Source organism: Pantherophis guttatus, chromosome 2, assembly GCF_059756535.1.
Source record: "Pantherophis guttatus breed Tessera chromosome 2, ASM5975653v1, whole genome shotgun sequence".
Taxonomy (NCBI): Eukaryota; Metazoa; Chordata; class Lepidosauria; order Squamata; family Colubridae; genus Pantherophis; species Pantherophis guttatus.
In genome coordinates, this window is record NC_142064.1 from 161,127,949 (window position 1) to 161,145,801 (window position 17,853).

Here is a 17,853-nt window from a genome sequence, read left to right on the forward strand (position 1 = left end):
GCATAGGAGCCATGTTTTAAAAGCAATTTAAAACCCCCAAAGAGCCCCATTCACAGGGGACCTTTGAAAGGATGGCTCATTTGGTAGCTACCTTCCTCTTTTTCATGCCTGATATCTTTGCTGCTTTTCTGGGAGATCTTCAATATGGGTCGCGCTCGACTTACAACAGTTCATTCAGTGACCGTTCAAAGTTACAACATCACTGAAAAGTGTGACTTATGGCCAGGGGTGGGTTCTACTTACCTTTACTACCGGTTCGCAGCGGGGCCACATGTGCGCTCTTCTGCATGCGCAGAAGCGTTTTGATGATGTTGGGGTTGGCGGGCCGAGCTTCCCACCAGTTTTACTACCGGTTCTATAGAACCGGTGCGAACCGGGGACAACCCACCACTACTTATGGCCATTTTTCACAGTTACGACCTTTGTGGCATCCCAGTGATCATGGGATCAAAATTCAGATGCTTGGATACTGGTTCATATTTATGACCATTTGCAGTGTCCCAAGGTCATGTGATCCCATTTTGTGACCTTCTGACAAGCAAAATCAATGGGGAAGCCAGATTCATTGAACAATTGGGTTATGAAGTTATCAACTGCAGTGATTCACTTAACGGTTGTGGCAAGAAAGGTCGTAAAATGGGGCACAGCTCACTTAACAAGTGACTTAACAACAGAAATTTTAGGCTCAATTGTGATCGTAAGCAGAAGACTAGCTGTATAACTTAAACTGAAAACAAAGGAAAACTGGAATGTATATTCTTCCTGCTAATGGCTGCGTGGCATTTGTACTGCTGGTCTAGGTTAGAATGTTCTGACTTCCTGGACCGGTTTCCTGAGGACTTCCAGGTGACAATTATATGCACCTTTGTCAAACCTATCTTGGAAAAGACTGCTAACAAAGTACTGGATGGGAGCCTGTAAGCAATTTAAAACAGTGCAGCTTGTTCTTAAGTGACAGTTCTCTCCCCACTCCCCAATAGTTGACTGACTTGCTTATAATTGTAGTGGAACAGCAAAGAGAGGAGGGCAGCTCTCTTTCAGTGTTGCTAGTTGCCCCATTTGGAGGGGACCTTTGAAAGGATGGGTCCTTTTGGTACTTACCTGCCTCTTTTTTTCATGCAAATTAATGGGGGACAGAAAGCTTTTTCTTGATCTCTCTGCTTGAAGAGTTGGGGGGGGGATTTATTGGGAGATTTTGGTGTTGGGTTTCCTGTGATCTCTGCTCTTGTGAATTTCTTAAGCACGTAAATTTCTTAAGCAAGTCTTTTTCAACTCTTATATTGCTTTCCGGGCTCAGGTGCCATGATGAGAAGACAGCTCTATTGCCCTTGTCATCTCAGCCAACTTCCTGATTACCTTGATCTCCGCTCCTAATACTTAAATTGTGTCTTTGTCCGGTTGGCAGTTGATGAGTTTTACATTGTGGAGGAATAGCTTGCAAGATGGGTGGAAATAAGAATACATCTACTATCAATTTCCTCCTAGCCTTTGAAAACTAGATCAGAGAGAACTGAAAAAGTTGAAGTCTTTATTTAGAATGTCTGAACTTTGCCCTTTCCTTCTGGGATTAAAGGCAGAGGCCCAGAACTGGAGAGCACTTGCAAGCAGATGTAAATGAAGACTCAGGATTCTTCAGTCAGCTTAAGGAAATGCTGATCTTACCAAAAATCAACACAAAAGCTGGCCTGGGTGTTTCTTGCACATCCATCACAATGTTTATAGAATGAGTAGACTTTCAAATGCTCTTTGCTAAAAAGCTACCTTTGTGTGCATTAGCACCTGGGACTGTGATAACTCATCAGCATTGTTTTTGCCTTGGTGTGCTTTGCATGAATCATATAAACCATTATTTCAGACTTAAAGGTAAAGGTTTCCCCTAGCAGTCAAGTCTGACTCTAGGGGGTGGTGCTCATCCCTGTTTCTTGGCCAAAGGAGCCAGCGTTGTCTGAAGACACTTCCATGATCATGTGGCAACATATGTCAAGGTGCATGGAATGCTGTTAGCTTCCCACCGAAAAGGTACCTATTTATCTACTCGCATTTGCATGCTTTCGAATTGCTAGGTGGGCAAAAGCTGAGGCAAGTAACGGGAGCTCACCCCATCATGCAGCCCAGGTCTCAAACCTGGGCTATCAGCTTTCTGGCTGACAAACTCAACATCTTTAACCGTTGAGTCATAGTGCCCCTTATTTCACACTTGATATTTCAGATATAGTATGATATAAAAATTACCAGTTGGTTGGATTATATAGCACAAAGCTAAATAAAATATCCATTGAATTTTATTGAGCAAACTATAATTAAATAAGCATGTGCATCCTGCCCGTGATTGTTTCCTACTACTGTTTGCTTTCAAGGTCTCAGGCTGAACTGTCAATGAGGAGCTGTAGAGTAGATCTTAACAACCCTTCCTTTATATTGATGAAGATTCTCAGTGATCCAGGTAGAATTGACTGGTAGTTGAGTCATGGCGAGAAAAGAAGTCCAGTTGCATGACTCAACTTCCAGATAGTTCTCCTTTACTTAACAAAAGTAGCACGCTGCCATTTGATGTTTGTAAAAATTGGCATGGATCCCTCTATTAAATGAATGGTAGCGCGGGGATTCTGGGTCTTGAATTGAAACATCTGGTAGAGTACCTTGGTTAGGAAAGGTGGCCACAAACCAATGCAAAGTTAGCCACTTTCTTTTAACTATGAGAGTTAATGGGTTTTTAATCTGCACTGCTAGAGGTTTTAGTGAAAAAGCAGATAGCAGATTCTGAGTTTGAAAGTAGGTAATGGGGTGAGTCTAGATCCGTGATGGCGAACCTATGGCACGCGTGCCACAGGTGGCACGCAGAGCCATATTGGTGGGCACGCGAGCGTTGCCCTAGCTCATCTCCAGCGCACATGTGCATGCAGGCCAGCTGATTTTCAGGCCTTCTGGGCTCACTGGAAATCGGGAAACAGGCTGTTTCCGGCCTCCAGGGGGTAGGGAAGGCCATTCTCACCTTCCCCAGGCTCCTAGGAAACCTCTGGAGCCTGTGGAGGGTGAAAAACGGGCCTACCATGTCCACTGTGCCATCGCGTGCTAAAAGCGGGGGGAGCGTGGGGGAGTTGCACGCACATGCGTGGGAGGAGCAGGGCACATTGAATTATGGGTGTGGGCACATGTGCGCGCGACTCCCTCCCCGCTCCCCCTGCTTTTGGCACGCGACAGCAAAAAGGTTAGCCATCACTGGTCTAGATATATCACAAAAGCTTTTTCATTCCCAGCTGTTTAATAGCCACAACAATAAAATACCTTCCCTATTAAATTATACTATTAAAATAAAAATGTGGGGTTTGTGGTAAAATCTTGGGAACTTTATTTACTCTGAACAAATTCCTCAGTTTGGGATTTATTTTCTTCTAGGTGATGTGTGGCTTTTTGTGTTAGCCTCCACTTGCTGGATCTATTCTACTGGAATAGAACAAAACCATAATCACCAAGAATAACAAAGTAGATCCTACGAGTCTGACATCTGCCCACTCCTATTCTAAAAAATCCTTTTTAAAAAAATAAGCCAGTCTGAAAGAATAGCACCTCTTGAAATCCCTGGGCAGACCTGATGGAGGACAGATTACAGAGGAAGCACTAGCATCTTGAAAGCAAGAACATCTGGCTTGGCAACGTGGTTGAATTTTCGAATGCTGAACTTCCCTTTAAATTTGTGGCAGCAGTTAGAGATCAGAGTGTAGGCAGAAGTGCAGATGTTGCTCATAGTGCCTAGAAACTCACTCAGAAACAGATGTGTGTGTGTGTGTGTGTGTGTGTGTGTGTGTGTGTGTGTGAGATGCAGAGAAAAACTACTCCTTGTGTTGGAAGAGAGGTGGAACTCTCCTAGCTAGCTTGTTCTCTGTCCTTGCACAATTGTTGCCACTGCTCAGATATCCCAAAGGGTATATTAGGTTTGCTTGGTCCATAAGATTGGCCACTGTAATATCCAATGGTTTGGATGTCTTCTGCTCCTGTGTTTTCAAGTAACTTACGTTAACTTTCAAATAAAAAGAATTCTCTATAAGCAAAAATGCCTTAAATAGTGGGAGTAAAGTTGAGCAATCCACACTGTTAATTTAATTTGAGTTTAACTCTGTATGTTGTCCAGATGTATAGAGGAACCAGGGAAGGGACGACTATGTTTAGAAAGGAACGTGGATAAAAAAATGCATACATGCTTCATATGATCTACACTTTTCATTTCTATCAGAACTTCCATCAACTAAAAGTTTTTGCAAATTTTGCAGGGCACGTTGAGGACTTCACTTCAGAAGAGAATAAAGCCAAAGTCTGAGCACATCCAGTTTTGAGAATGTTTAAGATACTTTCCCAACTAAAACTCCAACTAAATCTTAAACTCCTGCAAATTTTAAGGAATCCATTCTGTCCTTTATAATTCTGGCAGATGCACTCCTTCCCACTTGGCCCTCCCCTGCAGAGTAAAGGGAATATCTGAATAGGGCCAAGTAGTCTCTCTAAAATTGGAATCATTTAAGTTTCTGGCTCTAATTATTGCATTTGGCTTTAAGCCAAATCTAACTGGTGGAAGAGTTGTCTCTGAGTAGTATTGTATTAATTTATTAGTAACGATTATGTACTTTTTAAGTAAAAGATTTGGCTAAATGAACTATTAACATTCTAAACTAAACTAAACTAAAAGATAAAAGTGATGTATGAATCAGAAAATGATCGACTGATGTTAAAAGTCTGGACACAGGAAAGATATTCAATTAAAAAGTCTGAACAAAAGTGCAGTATGGGAATAAATTCTTATCAGACTTCTTCAAATGGATATCTTCTAGATGTTTTACAATACAGGTATTAAATCAAAACAAGTCAACATATTGCAGCATAGGGGAATTGCAGTCTAGCACTTAGTTGGGAAGGTTTGTCTGTAGGATTTAACTGAAGTCAAGTACCTTTTCCAAGGAATGGTGCTTTTGCAAAACTCAGGCCTGGACCATTGTGTCAACAAAGCCTTTCTTTTAAAATCAACATTGCTATCAAAAGTCAATACACATCAAGATTTAAGAAGGGAAGAAAAGAGGAGGAAGTGTGCTTGTAGACGCACAAGGTCGACAGAGAATGGAGGTTCCACTTTACTTGTTGAAAACCTGTTAGCAATGGAAGAAGTTACCAATGCCAAATTGAAGAGTTGGCCAGATGAAGCAAAATCCAGACGAATGGTCCTTGTCTGTTATGAAGAAGGTCTTCTGATCATTGAAGATAATTTTTTTTCCCTGCTCCTGAATGGGGTTGCATTGCCATTCAAGGAGCAGTAACGTAGCTTGAGAGTACTCTCTCAATCCAACACTCCTCTGAAAGCTCCAGTGGTGGAGTTATCTATAGGCCTTTTATCTGCTTGCTTTTATTTACTAGCTGCAAGCAGCATCTCTTGCTATCATCTATGTGTTGATTGCTTTCATGCTCCCTTGCAATGCTCTCATGTGGCTCTTTTTAGAACCAGCCAGAAACTTCAGCTGGCCAGAAATATGAAAGGCGGTCTTTTATCTGGTGCCAACCATTCAAACATGTCTTTCTAGCTCTATTCTAGCATCATTTGATTATCTTCTTCCAGATTTAAAGCCTGAACTGTCAGCACCAGGCTTCCCCCATCTGGCATCCACTAAATATGGAGAGATTGTCAAACCTTGAAGATTATGCGATCTGCAGTCTCAGCAGTCTATGAAGAACACCTGTTGGGCAGGAGGATTGTTCTTGAGACAACCACAAAGATCCTTATCTCTTTATCAGCCTTTTGGGGGGTTTTAGACTGCATTGGAGGCTTTATTCTCAATCAACTTTCAAAATCAAGTAAGAAGCGAATATGAAATGTTCGACTTACTTGGTGGTGGCAGCAACAAAGTTTAGGGAAGCTGTAAAAATTCATTGGACTCGCTTCCTAAGTCCATACTGTTAGGTTTTATATAGACATGTTTTGTTTAGCTTTTCAAAAAAGTTGAAATTATTTCAGTATTTTGTTCTACCAGTTTGATTTTTTAAGTATTTTTTGAACCAAGAAGCTATGCATTGACTTAAATGTAGTATGAAAAGGATATTTTCAAACAAGGAAATAGGAGTATGTAATTCTTGGATTTATGCAACAGAATTATAACACAATAACAGCGTTGGAAGGAACCTTGGAGGTCTTCTAGTCCAACTCCCTACTCAGTCAGGAAACGCTATACCATTTCAGACAAGAGGTTGTCCAATCTTTTTTTAAAAACTTCCAGGGTTGGAGCACTCACAACTTCTGAAGGCAAATCACTTCACTAATTGTTCTCACTGTCAAGAAATTTCTCTTTAGTTCCAGGTTGCTTTATTTATTTAGATTTTCTTTTTTAACAAAAATGTTCAAATGTCAAAGGAAAATAGTTGTTGCCAAACTGATAAGCACTTTGAATGGGTCTGGAAACAGCCTGCTAGTCAATGTAGATGTTGAAGGACTGGCATAAGACGTTTGTATCAGCCAAGCCTGGCGAGCAGTTTAGCTGATCTATTTTGAAACAACTGAAGTTTCAAGACCATTTTGAAGGCAGTTCCTTGTACAATGTATTGCAATAATCTGATTGGGAAGTTACCAGAACATGAATAACTGTTGTGAAATTATATCTGTCCAGGTAGAGTTGTGGCTGGTGATAAAAGGCACTCCATGTCACCAAGGCCATAGACTTGTAGTGGCAATGAAGGGTTTAGGAACATCCTCAGACTGAGAACTTGTTCCCTTCAATGAATGTATACCCACCCCCCCAGCACTCAATTGGACACCCTCCACAAAAAGTTTATCCATCTTGGGTGGATTGATTTCAGGTTTTGGTCCTCATCCAATACATGACTGGTTCAGAATACCAATTGTGACACCTTTGTTGATCAGAAGGAGAGGCAGAGCTGATGTCATCTGCATATTGATTGCATCTTAGTTGACATCCGTGGATTACCTCATCCTGTGGTTTCAGATAGAATTTAAAGAACCAAGGAGATAAAATGAAGACTGAGGGGCTATATAATCCAACTGCCACAAAGCAGGAGAGTAATCTCACAGCACAGTTCTTAAAATGGTCATCCAGATCTGGTTTTGCTCCAGTTCTGGCATTGCCGTATATAAAAACTATTCACTCTTTATATTCAGAATTATTTTGCTTGTGATCCCAAAGATAATATAAACTGTAGCTATCATATATAGGTGAATACATCTTTAGCTTAAGGGCTTTATTCTCAGAAAATTTGTATAAACATCTCTTGTGAAAGTGATACGTTGGTGGATATTCATAACATTCCAGAATGATATATGATCTGAAGGAATATTTCCTGTCTTTAATGAATCTCATATTCCATGAACGAGAAAGAAAACAAATTTCTCCTCTGCTTTCTACATACATGCAACATCTGTAGAGTTCTACAGTGTAGCCTGTAGTTTGTAGATTTCTATTTGATAACAAGATCAAAGATAAAGGTTTTTATTTTCAAAATCTTCCAATGAAAATACGTGTTTGTGCAGCTAAGTTAGTCTAGGAAGCAAATACATTGGTAGTGGTTTTCCATGCGTACTCGTTGCCTTTCAGTAGAAAACCCACCCAGGATCGCTTGTTGTGAGGTGGGCGGCAGTATAATTATAATTAATACATACATACAAAAAATATAAATAAATAAATAATCATGGAACATCCTTTCAGCAAAGCCCTGGAAAAAATTTGGTAAATCCAAATCGGGTCTCTGGAGCCAAGGAGTTGTACGTGTACATGTTGTACATGTATTTTTTGTACATTGCATGTTTTCGTCATTCTGACTAATATGACAGGGATGTTTTACTGACTTCACTCAGCATGGGACACTGTGACTCTTCTGTCAGGGTTTTATTAAGCTTTGATGCTAGTGCCCTCCATTCCTTAGTTATTCGCTAGAGATATGTCCATTAATGCCGTTGACACTGGGTCACACAGTTTGAAAGTTCCTGAGTCTACATGTTCCTTGGCCATAGCTAGCCTTTTTAATGCCATCATGGGCATTTAAGACCAGTGCATACCACCAGGCCATTCTGAAAGCTGGAATTTGCAGTAGGGAACATATAACACATGTTGATATGCACAGCAGTGGTTTCATGTCATTACTTATGGACAGAGTGCAGATGTGCACACTCATGTCTGGCAACTACAGGGAGCCCAGCCAGAGTTGACAAATTGATATTTTATTTTATTTTTGCATTAAGTGGCAGGCATGAAAGTGAGTGGTTTGGTACAATCATTATGGTCTTCTGTTTTACGAGGCTACTAATAGTAAATTTGTCAACTGGCGGAAATTGTCTTAGAACCTTTATCATGAACATATGGCCACAACACAAGATGGTAGTTCTTCCTTTTTTATCATTAAACTTTTGTATGAATACATTTCTCCCTCAAATAGTATTGTAGGCATAGTCTAAAGATATCACTTCTTGTGATGTGGAGAACCCTGACGCCAGAGGGGACTGAATAAGCATAGTTTAGCTAAGGCATTGTGTGAACTAGAGAAAGTGGAGGATGACTTTTTCCCCCCATGGAAACGCTAGGGGTTAAAGTAGGATATATTGTAGAATAGATGCCTTCAGGTATCTGCAGGTACTAGACAGGGGATTTAGCAATCTCAGTTTCCAGAAACCTAATGATACACATTATTTTGAAATGATGTTTAATTGAGGATTTTTAAATGTCAAATGCTTTAGTTTAAATAGGCTAGAATTTGGGATGTCTTCTGAGATCAAAGGTTAAGGTAACCAGAGTTTTGCTGAAATTACTGCTTCAGGCTATACTTCTTGACTCATGCTGGTTATTTATATAATCATAAGTAAACTGCATGAAAACAAATGTAAACAGTATTGTGATCATTGCTCTACTTACAACTTTATGCAACCAAAGAGATTAAGGCAGAAACCTGTAGTGAAGATCTAAAAACTATGCACAAAATGGCATGCTATTAAATTGGAATTACTTTAATAATCCCAGTTTAAAATCATTAAGGGTTTATTGGACTTGATGCCTCTGGAAGGGTTTGGCTTGGATATTCAATTCCAGGTGTAACACGCCTGCAAAATGCTGATGAGGCAACAGTCTGATTTCATAATAAACAAGAGCTATAAGCCAGTTTTCCACAATCTAGTATCTTGCGTGCATGTTGGACTATATCTTGCATCCTCCATATGTTGTTTGAGAGTGATGGCATTTGTAATCCAAGATATCTGAAAGGCACCATTGCTAGCTGTAAATGTTCTTGCTCACTCTCAATTTTGTAGATTTTTCTTTGTTGCTGGTTTGTTGTTGCATGGTTAAGATGGAGAGAGAGAGTGGGGGAGGGAGGGAGGGAGGAGAGAGAGGGGGAGAGAGATGCTAATGTAAAGTTGATACCAACTAGACCATTCATGACACTTGCAGAAGAGCAGAGATTGGGATGATTTCTGCCTCTGCCTTTTCCTGTCTCATCCCAAATACTATATATGTGGCCTCTACTATGTGGAACTGTTGGGGCTCAACAAGGGAACCTGTGGTAGAATGGTCATCCTGAGTTACTGTTCATGGGCCATTCTTTTTGCAGAATGTCCCTTCCCTTTCTGACTTGCATTTCCAAAGCTATTTTTTTTTTATTTCTTGAATATTTTGGCTGTTTCATTTAATGTCTTGAATTTGCCTAAGGAGCTCAAGATTGTAGCTTTTTGTCAGCGCAACATCCCTATGAGGTAAACTAGGCAGAGACTTTAAGAGTGTATCAAGACCAGTGAGTACTGTAAACTTCATAGGGATCTGAACTTCAAACTGAATGTGCCCATTTACATTAGCATCTAGCATTTAGGTAAGGGATCTCCAAACTTGACAAATTTAAGACTTGTGGACTTTAATTCCCAGAATTCCTTAGCCAGCATGCACAGCTGGCTGAAGAATTCTGGGAAATGAAGCTCACAAATCTTAAAGTTGCCAAGTTTAGAGACCCTTGGTCTAGGCTCTGAAACTAAACAAGATTAACCTTTAGTACCTGAAAGGGAGTCCATTGGCCTATTCTGGAACCCCCCCTGCTTTTCACACTACAGAAAAAGATAACACAAAGCACTTCTGTACTGTTGCCTAGAAAACTGCATGAAATGTGTCCACAGGGTCATCAGAAGTGACTCAAAAGCATTTTCTCCCTTTCGTTCCCATTTATTTTCCAAAATTCTGGGTCTTACATGTTGGCTACATTAAGCCTATTGCTATAGAGTAGCCATAGACCTTATTTTTGTGGTTTCCATGTAGTTCATTTTAGAAATCTAGTTTAGAAATACCAGGCTGGACAGAAAGAGGTCACATCTACCGCTAGAACAATGGGCCAGTCAGTCATATCAAGAAACCAGAACTCTGATTTAGCAGGAGCAAGTGAGCTTCAACTGGTATTTGCTGTATAATTATTCTGCTTGGTTCCTCTTGACAGCCAGAGCAGATAAATCATCTCTTGCTCCATCAGTGGTTGGCTTAGTATTGCATGCAAACTGGTCCCTCTGTCTCGCTTTCCTAACATGCCAGTTATGTAAGTAACCTTAGTTGGAACAGCTGAGCGTACCAGTATGTTTTTCTCAACCACAAGACATCAGACCTGATCAGTGCGTATGAGAATTGTGTGGTAAAGTTCGGAATTGTTCAGTTTCAAAAGGTTGTTAGAGGTCAGCACAATATTTTCCCTGCCTTCTAACCAGTCACAGTTTCCAGACTTTCACTTTGGCATTAAAAGTTCATCAGTCTCCATTCTAGTAAATTTGGAATCAAAGAAGCCAAATTTCAAGTGCTGGAGCTTTCTTTCTTTCTTTCCTTCTTTCTTTCTTTCTTTCTTCCTTTCTTTCTTTCTTTCTTTCTTCCTTCCTTCCTTCCTTCCTTCCTTCCTTCCTTCCTTCCTTCCTTCCTTCCTTCCTTCCTTCCTTCCTTCCTTCCTTCCTTTGGACTTTATTTGCCTCTGCCATTTGAAAGCCACTAAAAAGGTACTTCAAAGAAACAATTTGCCACATTTAAAGAAAAAACAACCCTCGGGTTTCAATATTAAAATCTGATTACATAACTCTGATCAACATAGAAGCAATATAGAGCAAGATGTTTTCTTTAGAATAACAGTGATTTCTCCTCCTCCACTACTACCACTCATTCCCCCCCCCACAAAAAATTAAGTGATAAAACAGAAATCAGATGCTTTTTTTTTCTGCGACAAAAAAAGGTTCTACAATGTCTAGACTTGTTTGAAACACAGAGGTGCCCAGAGAATGGGTGAGGAGGTGAACTGTTGGAGCAGAGCTGAGGAAACCAGTCCAATCTCAACTATAGTTTTGCAGAAAGAGAGAGAAAAAAGCAAAACCATTTATGTTGGATAACCATTTGTCTGAAGTGGTGTAGGTTTTCCTGCCTGGGCAGGGGGTTGGACTAGAAGACCTCCAAGGTCCCTTCCAACTCTGTTATTCTATTCTATTTATTTGCTAAAGTTATGTTGGGATGCCATTGGTTGGGAGCATGGTATACATTGCGTGATGGATGGCCATCTACTCTTTACTGAAGATTATAAAATGAAAGTGTCTTTCAATTTGTGGATTAAAAGGATTTAAAAAGGAATCTTTAGTGAATTTGACTATTGGAATGAAAATGGTATGTTTAAATGCAATTTAAAAATAATAATAATGTGGGGTGATAAATGCTCAGATAGTTTTTAATCTGATCCAAGCAAAATTGTTATTGCTTGACAAAATGAGTAACAGGCATTTTGTGTGTTTCTGGTAGTTGCCATTTTTCTTTGGTGTACAGGTAGTCCTTGACTTACAACAGTTCATTTAACGACTGTTCAAAGTTACAACAGCACTGAAAAAAGTGACTTGCACGTTTTTCAAACTTTCAACCATTGAGCATCCCCATGGTCACATGATCAGAACTGAGATGCTTGGCAAGGGGTTGATATTTATGACGGTTTCAGTATCCTGGGGTCATGTGATCACCTTTTGCGACCTTCTCATAAGCAAAGTCAATGGGGAAGCCAGATTCACTTAACAACTGCAGCCAGGAAAGTTGTAAAATGGAGCAAAATTCACTTAACAAATGTCTCACTTAACGAAAGAAATGTTGGGCTGAATTGTGGTCATAAATCGAGGATTACCTATACAAGTGGTGGGTGCATTTTGGAAGGAATGACTGGCAGCTGCTACTGTAACTATTATCAGAACAGAGGCCTATTCTTTTACCATTACTGTCAACAAAAAACCTAAACAGATTTTTTTTTAACTTTAATGCCATTTTGAAAAAAAAAAGGTCTTTCCTTGTATGTGTCTAACAAGCAAACGAACAAAAAATAATATTCACCCATGTATATTGACCTTTGACAACATAAAGCTTTTTTTGTTTCTAAGAGTCGAAGTGCGCCTGCTCAGAGAAGTTTGGGTGGTGAAGACCAATTGTCCTATGTCCATGTCTTCGTTCCCAGCAATCATTCCAGAGAGATGGAAGCAATCCAAATATATCCCCCCAAGACAAGTTTTCTTGTTGTTCTTCCCTTTTCATCCTGCAGGGTTGAAAAAAAAAAGTAACGGATATGCCAGATATATGGAAAATTAAGCTGAAATCCTATATTGCTAGTCCTTTGATTCCTACGTTTAAAAAGCTGTGGGAAGAGTTGGAATCTCAGAGAAAGCCCCTTCTGTCGTTGGGTATTCTTTGGTTGGTGTAAAATGTGCCTATAATATGCGTTGTTTTCTTGTATCTGCCAGCATATTTTAGAAAGTGCATCTGATTTTTGAGAGATTTTTTTTTTTAAAAAAAGGATTCCAGATCCAGATTACTGGGTAACTAAAACAGCTGTCTGTTGAAAAGACAAAGAAGGCATAGTTTGTCCCTTAATATTGTTGTTGTTTAGTCAGTGTGCCTGTCTCTTTATGACACCATGGACCGCAGCATGCTAGGTTCTCCTATCCTCCCCTGTCTCCCTGAGTCTCTCCAAACTTACTCCACTGCGTGGATGACACAATCTAACCATCATCATCCTCTGCTGTCCCCTTCTCCGTTTGCCTTCAATCTTTCCCAGCATCAGGGTCTTTTCCAATGAGCCCCCTCTTCTCATTTGGTGGTCAAAGTACTTGAGTTTTGCCCCTTAATATAATGTGGGACAAAAGCCTCTATAAAGAGCCTTGGTGGAGCAGTGGACTAAAGTGCTGTTAAGTAGCACTTAGCTGCCAGCTGCCTGCAATTCCTGCGAGTTCAAATCTCACCAGGCTCAAGGTTGACTCAGCCTTCCATCCTCCTGAGGTAGGTAAAATGAGGACCCGGATTGTGCAGGCAATAAGCTGACTTTGTATAAAAAAGAACATCGCTTAGGGGCCCCCGAAAGCTCTACTAAGCAGGTATATATAAAAGTATGAAGGCTATTGCTTAACACATTGTAAGCCGCCCTGAGTCTCTGGAGAAGGGCAGCATATAAATTGAACCAATAAATAAATAAATAAATAAATAATTTTTACTTCCTCCCTATGTATTGGAGCTCCCAGTATAACTTTTTCTTATGGGATGATCAGGATTCTTAATATTCAGCTCACATCCTGTGATTATGTGTTCTTGCAGCAGTCATCTTCCTGTTGCATATTTTTCCATCGGGCCCTTCTGAACATTTGTCTGTATCCTTTAATAATAACTAAGGTGATGAGGATTACGATGCTGCTTTTCTTAAATATTTGGTTTTGCTTGAAGCCATAATTAACTACTGAATGTTAAATAGGTGGCTCCTCACGGTGGGAAGGACGGCAAGTCCATTAGCGTGCTTAGCAAATCAGAACTAAGTTTCTAATAACAGATTATACAGATTGCCTTTTGTAATAACTGCGTAAGAAGAGCATTTAGGGCAAGGAGGAGGTTACACTGAAGAGATGTGTCATAGCTGTAGACTTCTTGAATGCAGAAGAGGCTGTTATGGAAAAGAGCACAGTCCATGCATAAGAATAAGAGAGCAAGAATCAAACCAGGTCTCTGACATGGCAGGCTGATCCCCACCTGGCAGACAGAAAAGACAACATGGGTAATCCCAGAACCTTTTGACAGTGGCTTAGACCGAGGCTATATTCATCTGTCTCTTCTACTGACAGACAACTGTTAAACAGATTGATTCTAAATGTATTCAGCCCTCAATAGAGGGGGTAAAAAATTTCCCAAATATTTGTGTGCGTGTAACTGTGATCTGTCATGCATGGGAAGATACCATGAATGGTCTGCCCCAGCCTGCCTTAGATCAGGTTGTCTGAATTGCTGAGAATTTTTTCAGGCATGGCATTTGAGGATTCCTCAGGCTGGAAAACATGTGAAGTGGAGATAACAGGAGATGTAACCAACACAATTGTATTTATTTATTTACGTACTTATTTACTTACTTACATACTTGGACTTCTATGCCGCCTATCTCGCCAAAGCAGCTCTGGAAGGAACCAATTTCCTCAGACTTTCATGCCTTGTTTTATATGTGTAATTTATGTCCTCCTTTCTTCAGTATAAAACATCAAAATCTACCCATGGGAAAAATCCCAGAACTAGCATTTTCCTGGAAACTTCTTTCCTTCCTCCTCAATAATGAGGTTGTGCGGACTTTGCTTTCTCTTCCTTTTTTAGAAAGATCATTAGTAGGTAGGATTGTTAGGCAATATGTTTATATCATCTAGCTCAAATAACCAGTGGTGGTTTGTACTATCTTCTAGAGAAAGTGCTTCATTTTTTTTTTTCTTAACAGTTCTATAATTAAGATAAGGTAAGCTGATTGGAAGCTAAGCAGAGTCAGACCTGGCTAGTGGTTGGCTAGGCAATCTCCAGAGAATAATTGGGTTGTAGGCTAAATTGGGCATTTTAAGGCATAAAAACATTTGCATTGCTGCTAAGAAATCTATGTGGCTGTGTCCATGAAATCACTAGAACTTGATCTCCACCTGAAGGAGATTATATTTGCAAACCAGAGAATACCAGAACTAGGTAAATAAATCTGATCACATAAGCGGGGTGGGGGGGTGGGGGGAGAGAATTTGTTGTTACATGACAACTGATACACTTTGGCTTTATTCTTCTCTGGAAGACACTTCGTGAGATGCAAAATTTGATGTAAATAAGCCACACTATGTTGATGCGTGAGATAGCTCTGGCAGGATCTGGGCACAATCTTGTTGCTGGTGGAGTTTTCTGAGTATTTGCTTCTCCAGAAACCTCACCTATTCCATCATTGGGCTTGGCTTCAATATCTGATGAGGTTGAAATTGCTGTGTGGGATACTGGGTGTGCCAGCTTCTTCTTCTGGACACCTTTAGCATGTGGTAAGAGCTCCTACTGTCATGTTCTATCCTCCACTTTCCTGCCTGTGATCAAGAAAGAAACCTGGAACAGAGTAGCATCTGGAAGTGACCCAGTCAAACAGAGGAATGCTGTAAGGGGAAGGCTTCTTATAATATGTGTTCCTGCAAATGTTATTGGAACTGTTAGTAAACATTCAACTGGGGCTGACCTTGAGAAGTCTTAATTAGCCCAAAAGACCAAATTATAAACATTCCAAGGGACAGCCACTTTTCAATGACCTTCTACTGACTTCTGATGTTCACCTGCCTGAATAGTTCTTCTTTGTTCCTGTTATACAGGAATGTACGCTATACTTTTTCAGAAAGGCCTTGCTGAAAAATGAATGCTTTCTCTAGGGGGTTTTTCAGGGGTTGCCACAAAGAAGAGGGAGTCAAGCTATTCTCCAAAGCACCTGAGGGCAGGACAAGAAGCAATGGGTGGAAATTAATCAAGGAGAGAAGCAACCTAGAACTAAGGAGAAATTTCCTGACAGTTAGAACAATTGATCAGTGGAACAACTTGCCTCCAGAAGTTGTGAATGCTCCAACACTAGAAGTTTTTAAGAAGATACTGGATAACCATTTCTCTGAAGTGGTGTGGGGTTTCCTGCCTAAGCAGGGGGTTGGACTAGAAGACCTCCAAGGTCCCTTCCAACTCTGTTATTCTATTCTATTCTGGTTTGAGTTATGTGCCTATGTTATGTAAACGCACATAAGCATTTTATGTAATGCAGTTCTGTACAAATCCAGCTTTTGTTAAATAGAAATCTTATGTGCTACCGTTCCAGGAGCACCCATGGAATGGGTGGAGAGAAGGTTAAAAGACAAAAATGCTCTCAGCCTTGAAGAAAGAATTTGAGAAGTAATTGAACAGCCCTGGCCTTTGGCTGGTTTTTTTCCTTCCTCCATAAATATCACTTGCAGGCCATGAGAAAGGTATAATAAACTAGAAGGGCATATCAATCCATAGTAGCAGATAATTCTTTCCTCCTTCTCTACTGTTTTCAATGTTGGCTTATTAGGCAGACTTCATAAGTGGTTGTATTGCTAATATTTCTGGGAGCGTGCACCAAGCTGTCAAAGGACATAACCCACTCCTCTAGAGAGCCCAAATTTGCATTATTGGATATTAGGACTGCTGATGGCAAGACTCACACCTAAATGATTCAGTGACAATAATCAAAACTGATGTCCCAAATGCCTTTTATTGTTTCTCTGCTTTAGAAAGACTTGAGACCTCGTCTCTGCCAGATGAAGAAGGGCCCCAATGGGTACGGGTTCAACCTCCACAGTGATAAGACAAAACCAGGCCAATACGTCCGGGCTGTGGATCCAGATTCTCCAGCTGAAGCTTCAGGGTTGCGGCCTCAAGACCGTATCATTGAGGTATGTATTTTTTGGGGAGTGGGGGGGTTCATTGTTTGTTGCACATTAACATTTGACTAACCTAGATGCTGTTTTCTCAAAGAAAACTGATTAAATGGAAGTTGTGATCCAAGAGTTTTGCCAGCTTAGCCATTTCTGGGCTTTTCGAAATCACCTCATACATCTCGCTATTTTTAAGCCAAATAAATTTGCCAGTGAACTTGGAGAATTAAAATACCCGTTGTCTGATTTGAGAGTAATTATTGTTATATAGTATTTCTATACCCTGCCATAAAGCATGTAACATTTTAAAATGCCTTTACCTTGCAAATAAGTAGAATTCTATTTCTTGTCTGAGACCATTTCCTCAAAGATCCTTGTAGTCTATTTTAACATATTTTAAGATAAATTAAGACCTTCATTCCTGGGCTTCTTTCAATTGCAATCTCACCTGGCAGCAGGGTTGCAATCTCACCTGGCAGCAGGGTTCACCTGGATACTTTTGGCCTAGGAGCTCAGTGGATCCACCTCTGTGATACTTGTTTAGAATCTTCAAATTGTCATCACTAATTATAGCACCATCCAGCAAGGCATGTACCTGCCCTGAGGAATTTGCCAATTAAATTGGAGCATGAAAAAGCAATAACAGAAGACGTTGGAGCAAAAGATAGCAGGGAACGAATAGGCTTATGATTTAAAAGAATATCCTTGAGTCTTAACATTGGTTTCAGCATGAGCTTAAACCTGAACTTCTCGATGGACAGTGTCATAAGCACAAGAGGATAGATTGGATGTTGATAACCCAGGCTCAGTTTCATGCCAAATAGCCTCTTTTAAAGATCAGAAGAGAAATGCCAATGGTAGGGAAGTTACGACCAAGTCTGGGAACCAAAGACAAATAGATCTTCCGCACTGGGTCATTTCACAGAAAGGCTTTGGAAGGGCTAAGTTAAACAAAGATAAGTTCTCCACACTGTCCAGGGATTCGTAAAGGAGGGAGATTTTTCTGAAGCAGTCACCGTTGGATTGCACAATCAAAGGTATCAGGCATGCATGGCTAGAGATGAGGCTACGCAACACTGTAGATATGTGACATTTTATACAGACTCCTAACTACCCACTTGCATAGATGCCTTCACAGTATG

At 40.3% G+C, this 17,853-nt stretch overlaps 1 protein-coding gene across 1 annotated transcript in view; it reads left to right on the forward strand.

The window, feature by feature from the left end:
* The window catches only part of NHERF1 (NHERF family PDZ scaffold protein 1), a 67,169-nt gene that overhangs the window by 25,200 nt on the left and 24,116 nt on the right, over window positions 1–17,853 (forward strand). The window contains exon 2 of the mRNA XM_034408720.3: window positions 16,568–16,729. Coding sequence (XP_034264611.2) covers window positions 16,568–16,729 — 162 coding nt within the window. The remainder of the gene's footprint in view (window positions 1–16,567; window positions 16,730–17,853) is intronic.